The sequence below is a fragment of the Pristiophorus japonicus genome, chromosome 15 (genome assembly GCF_044704955.1).
Source record: "Pristiophorus japonicus isolate sPriJap1 chromosome 15, sPriJap1.hap1, whole genome shotgun sequence".
Lineage (NCBI taxonomy): Eukaryota > Metazoa > Chordata > Chondrichthyes > Pristiophoridae > Pristiophorus > Pristiophorus japonicus.
The window spans coordinates 113,185,704-113,202,699 of NC_091991.1; the positions used below are offsets into that span (position 1 = coordinate 113,185,704).

General features: G+C 53.1%; 1 protein-coding gene across 7 annotated transcripts in view; it reads left to right on the forward strand.

Moving 5' to 3' along the window:
• capn15 (calpain 15) overlaps nucleotides 1-16,057 on the forward strand; it is a 350,926-nt gene extending 334,869 nt beyond the window's left edge. For 6 of the 7 annotated variants that reach the window (XM_070900823.1, XM_070900824.1, XM_070900822.1 and 3 more), the window contains 4 exons: nucleotides 517-767; nucleotides 10,167-10,333; nucleotides 12,433-12,611; nucleotides 15,244-16,057. In XM_070900823.1, the coding sequence (XP_070756924.1) occupies nucleotides 517-767; nucleotides 10,167-10,333; nucleotides 12,433-12,611; nucleotides 15,244-15,421 (775 nt within the window). In that variant the 3' untranslated portion in view covers nucleotides 15,422-16,057. Of the gene's footprint in view, nucleotides 1-516; nucleotides 768-8,336; nucleotides 8,548-10,166; nucleotides 10,334-12,432; nucleotides 12,612-15,243 lie in introns of those variants that run through there. The other variant, XM_070900825.1, reaches the window with a different exon arrangement.
• The last annotated feature ends 939 nt before the right edge of the window (nucleotides 16,058-16,996 follow it).

Consider the following 16,996-nt stretch of genomic DNA (forward strand, 5'->3'; position numbering starts at 1 on the left):
TGTGATGCCTTTCTTAGTATTGGGGCAGGTTGGCTATTGAGAATACCCCGTTTTGTGTTACCAGTTTGAGTGTCAGCTCAACAATCAGCTGGACTCACTGGAACATGGGCTATTCAGCCCTCTGAGCTTGCTCGGCCATTCAGTGAGATCATGGCTGACCTGACTTAGAATGGAAAAGTATGTGGGTAGTGACACCTGCCTTCCAGGTGAGGACACTGACTTACTGCATGCAAGTATACGTGTGGGTAGAGCCTGTGACCTGTAAAAGACCAGGTGCACCCACAAACTTTTCCATCCCTCCGTGTTTACAAATAGAGTGAAGACCCGCTTCTTAGAATTGTTGCCACAGGGAAACATTATGGGAACCCGCCCTATGTTTTTACATAAATAATAGAAACTTACTTTGCTCACCCTCTAAGTCGAGCAAGCTCGTTGTTCCCTTTAGGACCCCGTACGACGTTGCATGATGCATTTTTGTGGCTGCTTGCCCTCTGACCCTTGACACTTGCACCCTAGACGCTCCGACACGTCGGACAGTCATTTGCTGGACCTGTGTATCATGGTGTTCCGAGCCTCCTTCTCCAGTGGCAACAAGCTGACCCTGGGCCGACTGATGGCACACAGCAAGCGAGCGGTGAAGAAGTTTGTGGGGTGTGACGTGATGCTGGAGCCGGGGGAGTACGCGGTCGTGTGCTGTGCGTTTAACCACTGGCAGATGTCGATGTCCGGCCTGCCTTCACCATCACTGTCACTGTCGCCGGCAACAGGTAAGAGTGAGGAAACCCAGAGTCTGCAAGCTGTGGGCAGTTAACAGCCCGAACACTAACAGTTAATGATACCTACCCTTGACTGGCCTGCCTGCCCGCCCCCATGGCAGGCGCTTTGGTCCGAACTTGGGATGGGCGAGAACAGAAGAGATTAAGAGGGGATACAATCAGGACCAGCCACCATCTGACTCCTCCCCACCCCAACACAAACATCCCACTGAACAGATCTTCCAACAGGACAGGCAGTAGACATGAAAGCTGTCATTGTCATGTGCAAACAATCTAACGCTCTGCCAACAGAAGGGGCGAGGATGGGTTTGAAAGAGAGTGATGTTTATATAAATAAATACGAATTTGACATTTTATATTTGACTTGCAGGATTCTGCATCCTTCAAGTTTCCGATCTCAGTTGTACCAAAAGGAGGGTATGATGGGTATGATCCACAGGGCATATTTAGGGGCCAAGTCTTTTCTCCCCCCCCCCCCCCCTGTTAACTAACTTGGTTATACCGACTTTAGCCTTGTCCCTGAGCATTGCAATATCCCGCACCCCCAGTCCCCCCTCAACTTTCTTCACTCCGACCAAAACTAGTTCAGTTGAGTTTGGGGACTCTTCAGGTTAGTGAGCTTCCCCAGAGATGTGAGTTAAGCGAATCAGGCTGTTTGCAATGACTTTGTATTTTGAGTCACCCCAGAAATGTGTTGGGCTGGAGAGCCCTTGGGTAAATCGCTTGCTCGTCACACTGCAGTACCTACTGGTGCCCCCGAGGGCCATCAGGGTTCCTCCGCAAGCTCATGGTCACCAAAGCAGTCTTGCACCGTTCCATCTTACTCTTGTCGGGGTGTCCAGGCTATGTGTAGGTCAGGTGGTTGTGTCCCCAGGGACAGATTAACGCACAGACCTATGGGGTCCCTGGCAGAGCTCACTGTAACAGAGAGTAGCTGCACACAACCTCGGGGACAGTTTGACTTCAGGATAATGTGTGGCGATCTGATCTACTTTATTCTCAATGCAGTGTGTAAACATTCCACACGTCTGTTTCATTGTTCATTTTACGAATGTTTGTTTTAATGACCGGGGGTATGGAGGGACCCCCAATGATCCTGGTGCCCAGAGCCCCAAGAATTCTTCATCCTGTTCTGTGTTTACCATTGAGTCTGGGAGAACATATCACATTTAGATCCATGGCTTCCTTCATTTACATAAATCTCGAGCTGCTGCTGCTGACAGATTTGGTGCTCTGATTTAGGATTTGGGCCCAACAATTAGACAGTAATATTCAAACGAATCCTTTGCAATGCTCCAATCCCACAAAACTCAAACTGGGAAATTCAGAAATATCTGCAAAAAGGGTACCTGAGCTCAGGAGTCAGGGTGTCTGGGGGTGGGAGAGGGTCAGGGTGTCTGGGGTCAGGGTGCCTGGGGGTCAGGTTGGGGTGCCTGGGGGCAGGGTGGAGGGGTCGGGGTGCCTGAAGGCAGGGTGGAGGGGTCGGGGTGCCTGGGGTCAGGGTGGAGGGGTCGGGGTGCCTGGGGTCAGGGTGGAGGGATCGGGGTGCCTGAGGGGGGGTGGTGGGGGAGCTCGGAGTACCCGGGGGCAGGGTGGAGGGGTTGGGGTGCCTGGGGTCAGAGTGGAGGGGTTGGGGTGCCTGGGGTCAGGGTGGAGGGGTCGGGGTGCCCGGGGGCAGGGTGGAGGGGTCGGTGGTTGGTCGGGCGGTGGGGGGTGCCTAGGGGCAGGGTGGAGGGGTCGGGGTGCCTGGGGTCAGGGTGGAGGGATCGGGGTGCCTGAGGGGGGGTGGTGGGGGAGCTCGGAGTACCCGGGGGCAGGGTGGAGGGGTTGGGGTGCCTGGGGTCAGAGTGGAGGGGTTGGGGTGCCTGGGGTCAGGGTGGAGGGGTCGGGGTGCCCGGGGGCAGGGTGGAGGGGTCGGGCGGTGGGGGGTGCCTAGGGGCAGGGTGAAAGGGTCGGGGTGCCTGAGGGGGGGGTGGTGGTGGGGCTCTGAGTACCTGGGGGCAGGTTGGGGGGGGGGGGGAGGTCGGGGTGCCCTGGGGCAGGGTGGAGGGGTCGGTGCCTGGGGGCGAGTTGGGGAGGGGGGGATCGGGGTGTCAGGGTGCCTGGGGGCAGGGTGCCAGGGCTGGGGATCTGCAGTATGATCACTGCCCCAGATGTTCTTCTGGCTTACACAAACCTGTGCCTCAGCCTCTGGGACAAATTGTCAGAATCAGGCATTGGTGAAACCCCGTCTCTCTATCAATCATCAACCTCCTGGGAAAGGACAAAAAACTGTCATTGATTCAGGAGGATTGCTAGGAATTTCCTGCGCTACTGCCTCTGGTATTCGGGTAACTTGCCTCAGACGCAGCCTCACACAGCTAGCCAGTAACATACCCGACAGAACTAGGAGTGCCCTCAGGTTGCCTTTTAAAGAGCAGCAGTGACTCCCTACTCAACACATGTGTCACAAACTGTTCCAGAGGGCAGCGACTCTTCGAGTAACAAACAGAAACATAGAAAATAGGTGCAGGAGTAGGCCATTCGGCCCTTCGAGCCTGCACCACCATTCAATAAGATCATGGCTGATCATTCACCTCATTACCCCTTTCCTGCTTTCTCTCCATACCCCTTGATCCCTTTAGCCGTCAGGGTCATATCTAACTCCCTCTTGAATATATCTAACAAACTGACATCAACAACTTTCTGTGGTAGAGGATTCCACAGGTTAACAACTCTCTGAGTGAAGAAGTTTCTCCTCATCTCGGTCCTAAATGGCTTACCCCTTATCCTGAGACTGTGACTCCTGGTTCTGGACTTCCCCAACATCGGGAACATTCTTCCTGCATCTAACCTGTCCTGTCCTGTCAGAATGTTATATGTTTCTATGAGATCCCCTCTCATTCTTTGAAACTCCAGTGAATAAAGGCCCAGTCGATCCAGTCTGTCCTCATATGTCAGTCCTGCGATCCCGGGAATCAGTCTGGTGAACCTTCGCTGCACTCCCTCAATAGCAAGAACGTCCTTCCTCAGATTAGGAGACCAAAACTGAACACAATATTCCAGGTGAGGCCTCACCAAGGTTCTGTACAACTGCATTAAGACCTCCCTGCTCCTATACGCAAATCTCCTAGCTATGAAGGCCAACATTCCATTTGCCTTCTTCACCACCTGCTGTACCTGCATGCCAACTTTCAATGACTGATGTACCATGACACCCAGGTCTTGTTGCACCTCCCCTTTTCCTAATCTGCCAATCAGATAATATTTGCCTTCATGTTTTTGCCACCAAAGTGGATAACCTCACATTTATCCACATTATACTGCATCTGCCATACATTTGCCCACTCAGCTAACCTGTCCAAGTCACCCTGCAGCCTCTTAGCATCCTCCTCACAGCTCACACCACCACCCAGCTTAGTGCCATCTGCAAACTTGGAGATATTACACTCAATTCCTTCATGTAAATCATTGATGTATATTGTAAATAGCTGGGGTCTCAGCACTGAGCCCTGCGGCACCCCACTAGTCACTGCCTGCCATTCTGAGAAGGACCCGTTTATCCCGACTCTCTGCTTCCTGTCTGCCAACCAGTTCTCTATCCACGTCAGTACATTGCCCCCAATACCACGTGCTTTAATTTTGCACACCAATCTCTTGTGTGGAACCTTGTCAAAAGCCTTTTGAAAGTCCAAATTCACCACATTCACTGGTTCTCCCTTGTCCACTCTACTAGTTACATCCTCAAAAATTCTAGAAGATTTGTCAAGCATGATTTCCCTTTCATAAATCCATGCTGACTTGGACTGATCCTGAAAATGCTTTCCAAATGCGCTGCTATTTCATCTTTAATAATTGATTCCAACATTTTTCCCACTACTGGTGTCAGGCTAACCGGTCTAAAATTGCCCGTTTTCTCTCTCCCTTTTTTAAAAAGTGGTGTTACATTAGCTACCCTCCAATCCATAGGAACTGATCCAGAGTCAATAGACTGTTGGAAAATGATCACCAATGCATCCACTCTTTCTAGGGCCATTTCCTTAAGTACTCTGGGATGCAGACTATCAGGCCCTGGGGATTTATCGGCCTTCCATCCCGTCAATTTCCCTAACACAATTTCCTGACTAAGGATTTCCTTCAGTTCCTCCTTCTAGCTAGACCCTCGGTCCCCTAGTATTTCCGGAAGGTTATATGTGTCTTCCTTCGTGAAGGCAGAACCAAAGTATTTGTTCAATTGGTCTGCCATTTCATTGGTTCCCCATTATAAATTCACCTGATTCTGACTGCAAGGAACCTACGTTTGTCTTCACTAATCTTTTTCTCTTCACATATCTACAGAAGCTTTTGCAATCAGTTTTTATGTTCCCGGCAAACTAACTTTTTGGGATTCATGCACAAGGACCCCCAGGTCCCTCTGCACCGCAGCATATTGTAATTTCTCCCCATTCAAATAATATTCCCTTTTACTGTTTTTTTTTTTTCCCCCAAGGTGGATGACCTCACATTTTCCGACATTTTATTCCATCTGCCAAACCTTAACCCATTCGCTTAACCTATCTAAATCTCTTTGCAGCCTCTCTGTGTCCTCTGCACAACCCGCTTTCCCACTAATCTTTGTGTCATCTGCAAATTTTGTTGCACTACACTCCGTCCCCTCTTCCAGGTCATCGATGTATATTGTAAACAGTTGTGGTCCCAGCACCGATCCCTGTGGCACACCACTAACCACCGATTTCCAACCCGAAAAGGACCCATTTAACCCGACTCTCTGCTTTCTGTTAGCCAGCCAATTTTCTATCCATGCTAATACATTTCCACTGACTCCGCGTACCTTTATCTTCTGCAGTAACCTTTTTTGTGTGGCACCTTATCGAATGCCTTTTGAAAATCTAAATACACCACATCCATCGGTACACCTCTATCCACCAAGCTCGTTATATCCTCAAAGAATTCCAGTAAATTAGTTAAACATGATTTCCCCTTCATGAATCCATGTTGCGTCTGCTTGATTGCACTATTCCTATCGAGATGTTCCGCTATTTCTTCCTTAATGATAGTTTCAAGCATTTTCCCCACTGCAGATGTTAAACTAACCGGCCTATAGTTACCTGCCTTTTGTCTGCCCCCTTTTTTAAACAGAGGCGTTACATTAGCTGCTTTCCAATCCGCTGGTACCTCCCCAGAGTCCAGAGAATTTTGGTAGATTATAACGAATGCATCTGCTATAACTTCCGCCATCTCTTTTAATACCCTGAGATGCATTTCATCAGGACCAGGGAACTTGTCTACCTTGAGATCCATTAGCCTGTCCAGCACTACCCCCCTAGTGATAGTGATTGTCTCAAGGTCCTCCCTTCCCACATTCCCGTGACCAGCAATTTTTGGCATGGTTTTTGTGTCTTCCAATGTGAAGACCGAAGCAAAATAATTGTTTAAGGTCTCAGACATTTCCACATTTCCCATTATTAAATCCCCCTTCTCATCTTCTAAGGGACCAACATTTACTTTAGTCACTCTTTTCCGTTTTATATATCGGTAAAAGCTTTTACTATCTGTTTTTATGTTTTGTGCAAGTTTACTTTCGTAATCTATCTTTCCTTTCTTTATTGCTTTCTTAGTCATTCTTTGCTGTTGTTTAAAATTTTCCCAATCTGCTAGTTTCCCACGAACCTTGGCCACCTTATACGCATTGGTTTTTAATTTGATACTCTCCTTTATTTCCTTGGTTATCCACGGCTGGTTATCCCTTCTCTTACCGCCCTCTTTTTTCACTGGAATAGATTTTTGTTGAGCACTATGAAAGAGCTCTTTAAAAGTCCTCCACTGTTCCTCAATTGTGCCACCGTTTAGTCTGTGTTCCCAGTCTACTTTAGCCAACTCTGCCCTCATCCCACTGTAGTCCCCTTTGTTTAAGCATAGTACGCTTGTTTGAGACACTAGTTCCTCACCCTCAATCTACATGACAAATTCAACCATACTGTGATCACTCATTCCGAGAGGATCTTTTACTCGGAGATCGTTTATTATTCCTGTCTCATTACACAGGACCAGATCTAAGATAGCTTGCTCCCTTGTAGGTTCTGTAACATACTGTTCTAAGAAACAATCCCGTATGCATTCTATGAACTCCTTCTCCAGGCTACCCCGTGCGATTTGATTTGACCAATCGATATGTAGGTTAAAATCCCCCATGATTACTGCCGTTCCTTTTTCACATGCCTCCATTATTCCCTTGATTATTGTCCGCCCCACCGTGAAGTTATTATTTGGGGGCTTATAAACTACGCCCAGCAGTGACTTTTTCCCCTTACTATCTCTAATCTCCACCCACAATGATTCAACATTTTGTTCATTAGAGCCAATATCGTCTCTCACAACTGCCCTGATATCATCCTTTATTAACAGAGCTACCCCACCTCCTTTCCCTTCTTGTCTATCTTTCCGAATTGTCAGATACCTCTGTATGTTTAATTCCCAGTCTTGGCCACCCTGCAACCACGTTTCTGTAATAGCCACCAAATCATACCCTTTTGTAATGATTTGTGCCGTCAACTCATTTACTTTGTTTCGAATGCTGCGTGCGTTTAGGTAAAGTGTTCTAATACTAGTTTTTAAACCATGATTTTTCGTTTTGACCTGCAGCCCCTTTATATTCAAACATATTGTCCCTTCCTATCACTTTATACTATACAAGTTACTGTAATTTGGGAATCTCAGCGGGTCAGGCAGCATCTGTGGAGAGAAAAACAGAGTTAACGTTTCTGGTCGACGACCCTTCGTCAGAACAAGCAGGCGATGTTCATGTGTGAGCCCAGACTGCGCGGGCCAGGAACATGCCCACTGAGTCTGATCCTCCGATCCTCCGCTCCTCTGATGCTCACTCATGCGCACTCACTCGCACTCGCGCTCACGCTCACTCATACACACGCTCACGCTCAATCTCACTCACTCACTCACTCACTTGCACTCACTCGCACTCATGCACAGTCTCATTCGCTCTCACACTCACTCTCATTCGCGCACATATTCATGCTTTCTCACACAGACACACTCATGCTCTCGCTCTTTCACGCACATACACTCTCGTAATCACACACTGATACTCTCTAACATTCTCATCCTCACACTCTCACTCTCCCTCTTTCATGCACACACTCGCACTCTGTTCCAATCACACTCACACTCCCTCACAGACACATACTCCAGCTGAAATCACAGATAGTTGTCAGGAGTATCAACCTTCCTTTCTCCCAATTGAGGAGCTCAGGCCTACAATGTAGAACACCACCGAGATCGAAATGGTGAGATAAATGAGGCAATGTGTGGTCTCCCTGATGTAAAGTGTTTGCTGTTTTTAGGCCTGGGAAGGAATGTGTTGGAGTAGGAGGCTTGATTTCAGCACAGCAAAGATGCAGAGAGGAGGAAGAGTGTGTAGCATCGTGTATTTGCAGCGTAGGGACCGTAGAGGCTTACAGTACAGAAGGGGGCCATTCAGCCCATCGTCTTTGCTGGAGTAATCCACAGCTAATCCCAACTGTATCTTCCTCTGCTTCAAATGTTTATCTACTCTTCCCTTAAAAGATGCGATGGAAGAACAAGAGAGGAAAGCTCCGAGTGCTGACTACATAGTATCAGCAGTATAGAGAGAGGCTACAGAGAGATTCTCAGGTTACAGGTGAGAGCGGAAGCACCAATTAGACAGGGAGCAATGTTTGTATTCTGAGAGAACAACTCCGACATATAGAAGCAGTATCTGGATCTTTGAAGGATTTGGGCTCCAACACAGAGCCAGGAGTTGCTCATGGAGAAAGTTTGGGATAATGGAGAGACTGAGCTTGGTGACGGCTGCTTTCGGTCTGCCAAGCAGTCGACAGCTGGAAATGTTCCAAGTTCAGTCTGAGATGAGTTGTCTTCCAATTTTAACTCTCACCTGTGAGGGCATCACCCGAGATCCCAGCAACAACAGATTGGCACTCGAGGTGTACGGAGGTTAGAGTATTTGTGTTCTGCCCTTCCACAGTAACACTGTGCCCCCACTCCCTGTAATATTTCACATCCCCACTGGTACAGTAACACTGTGCCCCCACTGGTACAGTAACACTGTGTCCCCACTGGTACAGTAACACTGTGCCCCCCCCCCCCACTGATACAGTAACGCTGTGCCCCCACTGACACAGTAACGCTGTGCTCCTATTGATACAGTAACACTGTGCTCCCATTGATACAATAACACTGTGCCCCCCCCATTGATACAGTAACACTGTGCCCCCCCCATTGATACAGTAACACTGTGCTCCCATTGATACAATAACACTGTGCCCCCCCCATTGATACAGTAACACTGTGACCCCCCCCCACTGATACAGTAACACTGTGCCCCCGCTCACTGTAATATCTCATATCCCCACTGATACAGTAACATTCTGCCAATACACCATTGCTCCCTGTGTAATATCTGACCTCTCATTTATCTGGTTTGTCAAAAAGTGACGTATTTGATATTAGCTGTTCTGGGATTTAACATTTTTAGAGTTACTGCAAAGTGCAAGGGGGAATCACTATTGAGTGATCCACTGCTTCCGCACCTGTGGGTCTCAGCATGGCTCCCTTCGCCCCGCAACCCCCCAATTGCTAATTGTCAGCCGTGATTCAGTGGTAGCTCTCTTTTCCCCCCCCCCCCCCCCCCCGTCAGAGGGTTGTGGGTTCAAGCCCCAATCCAGACATGCGAGCATATAATCTAGGCTGACACGCCAGTCCCAATACTGAGAGAGTGCTGCAGTCTTTTGGATGCGACATTAAACCGAGGCCCTGTTTGCTTGTTCAGGTGGATGTAAAAGATCCCTTGGCAATATTTGGAGAAGAGCAGGGGAGTTCTCCCCAGTGTCCTGGCCAATATGTGTCCCTCAACCAACATCACTAAAACAGATTACCTGCTCAGTACCATATTGCTGTTTGTGGGAGCTTGCTGTGCACAAGTTGGCTGCCGCGATTCCTATTTTACAACAATGACTACACTTCAAAAGTGCTTCATTGGCTGTGAAGTGCTTTGAGACATCCTAAAGTCATGAAAGGTGCTATAGAAATGCAATATCTTTCTTTCTTTGGTCTCCAAAGAAAGCCCAGGAGAGTGACATTGGCTGAGGAACCACGGGAACAGACCCAATTCATCGCCCCATGGTACCACTTGTAGCTCTACTGAGACAAATGCTAGTGAGCAATATGTTCTCAACTCTACTAATAAACTTCATCAGTAATCTATTTATCAGGATTGGGCACCCAGGAGTGCTGAAACGTTGTTCATCAATAAAGATTTCCATGTTTGTGGCTGTGTTCTGGTTGATGTCATGCTTGTAGCAGTATCTCACTGAGCTCCATGAACAATGTACATGTGGCCTTGTTACCTGCTCCTAGGTGTTTCAAGCCCTACCAGCAGTGGACGATGTATCCCCGAGTTCCCCGGACATATCTTGGCCGTGTACAGCTCCAAACCAGTCATGGTGGAACAGGTCAACTCCCTGCCGACAACACTGGCGGACGCTGTCATTCTACTGACTGAGCACAAAGGGGAGAGGCACGAGGTAGGAGTGCGTGCTGTAGGTGGGAGACATTCGTGCAGCGGACACAGTTCAGAGAAGGTTCACGAGGCTGACTCCTGAGATGAAGGGGTTTTCATATAAAGAAAGGTTGAGCAGGTTGGGCCTATACTCATTAGAGTTCAGAAAAATGAGAGATGATATTGAAACATACAAGATTCTGAGGGGGCTCGACAGGGTAGATGCAGAGAGGATGTTTCCCCTCGTGGAGGAATCTAGAACTAGGGGACATAGTTTCAGAATAAGGGGTCACCCATTTAAAACGGAGATGAGGAATTTTTTATCTCAGAGGGTCGTGAATCTTTGGAGTTCTCTGCCCCAGAGAGCTGTGGAGGCTGGGTCATTGAATATATTTAGGTGGAGATAGACAGATGTTTGAACGATAAGGGAGTAAAGGGTTATGGGGAGCGGGCGGGGAAGTGGAGTTGAGACCAAGGTCAGATCAGCCATAATCTTAGTGAATTGCGGAGCAGGCTCAAGGGGCCAAATGGCTGACTCCTCCTATTTCTTATAGAAACATAGAAATTTACAGCGCAGAAGGAGGCCATTTTGGCCCATCGTGTTTGCGCTGGCCGACAAAGAGCCGCACGGCCCTCGGTCAGCAGCCCTGAAGGTTACATATAAACCCATGAACAATGAACAATAGCGGAAAGGTAAAGAGCACCCAGCCCAACCAGTCCACCCCACACAACTGCGACATCCCTTACACTAAAACATTCTATACGCCACCCCAACCAGAGCCATGTGATATCTTGGGAGAGGCAAAAAACAGATAAAAACCCAGGCCAATTGGGGGGGGGGGGGGGGGGGAAATCTGGCAAAATTCCTCTCCGACCCATCCAGGCGATCGAAACTAGTCCAGGAGATTACCCTGGCCGTATTCGATTCCCTGCAGTACTTACCATCGTATCTGCACCAGCCAACAAGAGGTTATCCAGTCTAATCCCAATTACCAGCTCTAGGTCCGTAACCCTGCAGGTTATGGCACTTTACGTGCACATCCAAGCACCTTTTAAATGTGGTGAGGGTTTCTGCCTCCACCACCCTTCCAGGCAGTGATTTCCAGACCCCCACAACCCTCTGCGTGAAGAAGACCCCCCCCCCCCGCTCCTCAAATCCCCTCTGGACCTTCCACCAACCACCTTAAAACTATACCCTCTCCTAATAGACCCCTCCACCAATGGAAATAGGCCCATTGCTATCCACTATGTCCAGGCCCCTCAAAATTTTGTATACCTCAAATGAGGTCTCCTCTCAACCTCCTCTGTTCCAATGAGAACAAACCCAGCCTATCCAATCTGTCCTCATAACTAAGATTCTCCACTCCTGGCAGCATTCTAGTAAATCTCCTCTGCACCCTCTCCAGTGCAATAATGTCCTTCCTATAATATGGTGACCAGAACTGCACACAGTACTCCAGCTGTGGCTTAACCGGAGTATTATACAATTTAAGAATAATCTCCCTGCTCTTGTATTCTATGCCTTGTCCAATAAAGGCAAGCATTCGTATGCCTTTTTAACGACCTTATCCACCCGGCCTGCTACTTTCAGAGATCCGTGGACAAGCACTCCAAGGTCCCTTTGTTCATCTACACTATTAAGTGGTCGACTGTTTAATGTGTATACCCTTTCCTTATTAGCCCTCCCAAACTGCATCACCTCACATTTCTCCGAATTAAATTCCATTTGCCACTGCTCTGCCCACCTGACCAGTAGATTGATATCCTCCTGCAGTCCATGACTTCCCTCTTCATTATCAACCACACAGCCAATTTTAGTGTCTTATGTTATTATGTATTCTGGGCAGCCCCGCAACAGCTCACCAAGCCACTGCCTCTGGCCCACACTGATCAGGAAAGTCCCAGCTTTAATCTCTGGTCCACATTACAACAGTATTTCATTGGCTCGAGAGCATTTTGGGACATCTGAGGGCGGGAAAGGTGCTGCAGTAATGCAAGTTCTTCTCTTGTGGTTCTATAGTTTGAGCTTTCACTCTCTCCCCCGACTGAAACCACCCACACCCAGGTTTGCACTGTTGAATATTTGCCAGAGAGTGTGACCTCTGACCCTTTGCCTTCGAACAGGGTCGTGAGGGGATGACCTGCTATTATTTGACTCACGGCTGGGCGGGGCTCATCGTGGTCGTGGAGAATCGCCACGACAAATACTACTTGCACGTGTCGTGCGACTGTTCGGACAGCTTCAACGTGGTCTCCACTCGCAGCAGCTTGAAAACAACGGACAGCGTGCCCCCACTGCACAGGTACGGGGGCTCAGGGGTTCGAGCATGTGGGGTATCCACACAGCCGGGTCCTGTCTCTGCTCACCGGCTGGGGGGCGTGAGGAGAGAGAGAGTGGCGGGGTGGGTGGCGGGCTAAGGGAGTGAGGGGCGGCGAGGGGACAGAGAGAATGGGGGCCGGAGGGGGGGGGTGGAGAGAGAGAGAGTGGAGGGGGGGGAAGAGAAAGTGGGGACCGGGGTTAGGAGGGGAGAGGGAGAGTGGGGGAGAGGGAGAGTGGGGGCCGGGGCGAGGGGGAGAGAGAGAGGGGGGGTTGGGGGAGAGAGAGTGAGAGTGAGGGCTTTGTTGGGGGGGGGGGGTGAGAGAGAGTGGGGGTCAGGGGGGTGGGGGAGAGAGAGTGGGGTGAGAGAGTGGGGGTCGGGGGTGGGAGAGCGGGGGTCAGGGGGGGTGGGGGTGGGAGAGTGGGGGTCAGGGGGGTGGGGGTGAGAGAGAGTGGGGTCCAGGGCGGGGGGGGTGAGTGAGAGTGGGGGTCAGGGGGGTGGGGGTGAGAGAGTGGGGACCGGGGCGAGGGGGAGAGAGTGAGTAGGGGTCAGGGGGGTGGGGGTTGGGGAGGGAGGGAGAGTGGGGGCCGGGGCGAGGGGGAGAGAGAGAGAGAGTGAGGGTTTTGGGGGGGGGGGTGAGAGAGAGTGGGGGTCAGGGGGGTGGGGGAGAGAGAGTGGGGGCCAGGGCGGGGGGGGTGAGAGAGAGTGGGGGTCGGGGGGGGGGGGGTGAGAGAGTGGGGGCCGGGGCGAGGGGGAGAGAGAGAGTGGGGGCCGGGGCGAGGGGGAGAGAGAGAGTGGGGGCCAGGCCGGGGGGGGGGGGTGAGTGAGAGTGGGGGTCAGGGGGGTGGGGGTGTGAGAGTGGGGGTCAGGGGGGTGGGGGTGTGAGAGTGGGGGTCAGGGGGGTGGGGGTGAGAGAGTGGGGACCGGGGCGAGGGGGAGAGAGTGAGTAGGGGTCAGGGGGGTGGGGGTTGGGGAGGGAGGGGAAGAGGGAGAGTGGGGGCCGGGGCGAGGGGGAGAGAGAGAGAGAGTGAGGGTTTTGGGGGGGGTGAGAGAGAGTGGGGGTCAGGGGGTGGGGGAGAGAGAGTTGGGGACAGGGCGGGGGGGTGAGAGAGAGTGGGGGTCGGGGGGGGCGGTGAGAGAGTGGGGGCCGGGGCGAGGGAGAGAGAGAGAGAGTGGGGGCCAGGGCGGGGGGGGGGTGAGAGAGTGGGGTCAGGGGGGTGGGGGTGAGAGTGAGGGTCAGGGGGGTGGGGGTGAGAGAGTGGGGGTCAGGGGGGTGGGGGGGTGAGAGAGTGGGGGTCAGGGGGTGGGGGTGAGAGAGTGGGGGTCAGGGGGGTGGGGGTGAGAGAGTGGGGGTCAGGGGGGTGGGGGTGAGAGAGTGGGGGCCAGGGGGGTGGGGGTGAGTGAGAGTGGGGGTCAGGGGGGTGGGGGTGAGAGTGAGGGTCAGGGGGTGGGGGTGAGAGAGTGGGGGTCAAGGGGTGGGGGTGAGAGAGTGGGGGTCAGGGGGGTGGGGGTGAGAGAGTGGGGTGGGGGTGAGAGTGGGGGTCAGGGGGTGGGGGTGAGAGTGGGGGTCGTGGGGGTGAGAGAGTGGGGGTCAGGGGGGGTGGGAGTGAGAGAGTGGGGGTCAGGGGGGTGGGGGTGAGAGAGTGGGGGTCAGGGGGTGGGGGTGAGAGAGTGGGGTTGGGGGTGGGGGGTGAGAGAGTGGGGGTCAGGGGGTGGGGTGAGAGAGTGGGGGTCAGGGGGGTGGGGGTGAGAGAGTGGGGTCAGGGGGGTGGGGGTCAGGGGGGTGGGGTGAGAGAGTGGGGGTCAGGGGGGTGGGGGTGAGAGAGAGTAGGGGTGAGGGGGATGGGGGAGAGAGAGTGGGGGGAGGGGGAGAGGGAGAGTGGGGGCCGGGGCGAGGGGGAGAGAGAGAGTGGGGGTCAGGGGGTTGGGGGAGAGAGAGTGAGAGTGAGGGATTGGGGGTGGGGGGGAGGGAGAGTGGGAGCCGGGGGTTGGGGGGGAGAGAGTGAGAGTGAGTGTGGAGGCTGGGTGGGGGGCGGCGGGTGGAGACAGAGAGGGAGGGGTGGAGAGAGTGTGGGCTGGGTTGGGGGGGAATGGGGAGCAGGAAGTGGGTATGAAGGGGACCAGGAATTAAGCAGTCACTGAACGGGTCAGTGTGGTCGGCAATAATTAGCACAGCACATTAGGTCAGCTACAGCAGCAAATTAGAGGTTGAGAGTGGTAGGACGTTGGGGCCGATTGGGGTCACTTGCAGTTGCCATCTTGCTCCGTCTCCAGCTGGTGAGCGAAGGGAGTGTCCGCGTATCGCTCTCACTATCTTCGTATCGCTCTCACTCACTGTCCGCGTATCGCTCTCGCTCGCTGTCCGCGTATCGCTCTCGCTCGCTGTCCGCGTATCGCTCTCGCTCGCTGTCCGCGTATCGCTCTCGCTCGCTCGCTGTCCGCGTATCGCTCTCGCTCGCTCGCTGTCCGCGTATCGCTCTCCCTGTCCGCGTATCGCTCTCGCTCGCTGTCCGCGTATCGCTCTCCCTGTCCGCGTATCGCCCTCGCTCGCTGTCCGCGTATCGCTCTCCCTGTCCGCGTATCGCTCTCGCTCACTGTCCCTCTATGCTCCCCGCAGGCAGGTGCTGGTGGTGTTATCACAGCTGGAGGGAAATGCCGGTTTCTCCATCACTCATCGTTTGGCTCACCGCAAAGCGGCCCAGCCTTCGCTGGGGGAGTGGTCGTCCACGAGAGGGACCCACAGCCCTGCACTCACCGCCGATGTTGCTGGTCTGCACAACCCACGGCCCTTGTGATGGTCTCTCCTGCTCCTGCACACCGTCTCTCCACTGCTGCCGGAACCTGTCGCCGGAGGAGAGCCAGAGCCGCCATTTGTACAGCTCCAGTCCTGTTTGTATATTGTTTTTTAAACAGTCAATGCACTGTTCCCGCCCCCCAAATCCCCCCTGTTCCCTCCCCCCTGTTCCCGCCCCCCAAATCCCCCCTGTTCCCGCCCCCCAAATCCCCCCTGTTCCCGCCCCCCACACCCCCCTGTTCCCGCCCCCCACACCCCCCTGTTCCCGCCCCCCAAATCCCCCCTGTTCCCGCCCCCACCCCCCCTGTTCCCGTGAGAGAACATGGTCGGAAGGGGGAAATCTATCTCCTGCAATTGGGCCCCGATGCCTGAGCCAGCCAAGAACAGTTCCAGGCTGCAAATCCAAGGCTCACATTGTCTAGACTGTGTTTTGTCTGCTGAGGATTGATGATCGGAGGGAAGTGCGCGCACGACCAAATTCTCAAAGCTGTAGCAATAGCTTAAAGCTGGTGATGGACCTCCGTACCCCGAGCCCCGAACCAGCCGCCCACAGACCTCGGCCCGTGTGGCTCGGCAGCTGAGGTACCGCTGAGGGACTTCACTGTCGCTCATTTACAAACCGGGTCATTCTCTCCAGTGCCCCCCCCCCCCCCCCCGGTCCCGTTAACCCCCTCCCCGTTCTCCTCCCCCCCCCCCCCCGGTCCCCAGTAACCCCGTCCCCGGTTAACCCCCTCCCCGTTCTCCTCCCCCCCCCCCCCCCGGCTCCCCAGTAACCCCCCCCCCCGTCCCCGGTTAACCCCCTCCCCCCCCCCCGTCCCCGGTTAACCCCCTCCCCCGTTCTCCTCCCCCCCCCCCCCCCGGTCCCCAGTAACCTCCCCCCCCCGTCCCCCGGGTTAAACCCCTCCCCGTTCTCCTCCTCCCCGTTCTCCTCCCCCCCCCCCCGCCAGCCCAGAATATTACAGCCTGAACCTCCCCATTTGCTAATGTCCCCTCACCCCCCCCCACACCTGACACACAACGACACACACAGCTGGTGCATCAACTGTACTCAGTCAGGACCCTGCAGGTTTCTAGCGTTACTTGAGGAAGTAATATTTTTCCCAACATTTTGTTTAAGCCATCATTGTAGGTGGTCCCTTGAAGCGAGGATGACTTGCTTCCATGCCAAAAAGGGATGAGTTCACAAGTGTTTCAATGAAGGACCTAATATTCCAGATCGCGAACTACATCCTGAAGGGTGGAAGATGCCTGTGCGTGGATTGTTTAACGTGTGGTGACCGTTGCACACCTAGCACTCCACTGCAGGATTGTGGTGCTGGTGAGATTATCGGTGCTGGTGAGATTATCGGAGCTGTGATCACAGCCCATCCTACCTGCCCCCCTCTGTCCCTCCGTCACCACTGCTCACAGCCCTGCCCTCAGCCGCACACAGCCTGGACTGCGGAGACACTGAGAAACTTAGCAACAGTTTACATGTGATCTGTGAGGCTGCAGTCGCCCTCGCCTCTAGCCAGGGTCTTTGGGCAGGCCGGGAGGCGGGGTACTGGGGCTGGGGAGGGCGGGGTACTGGGGCTGG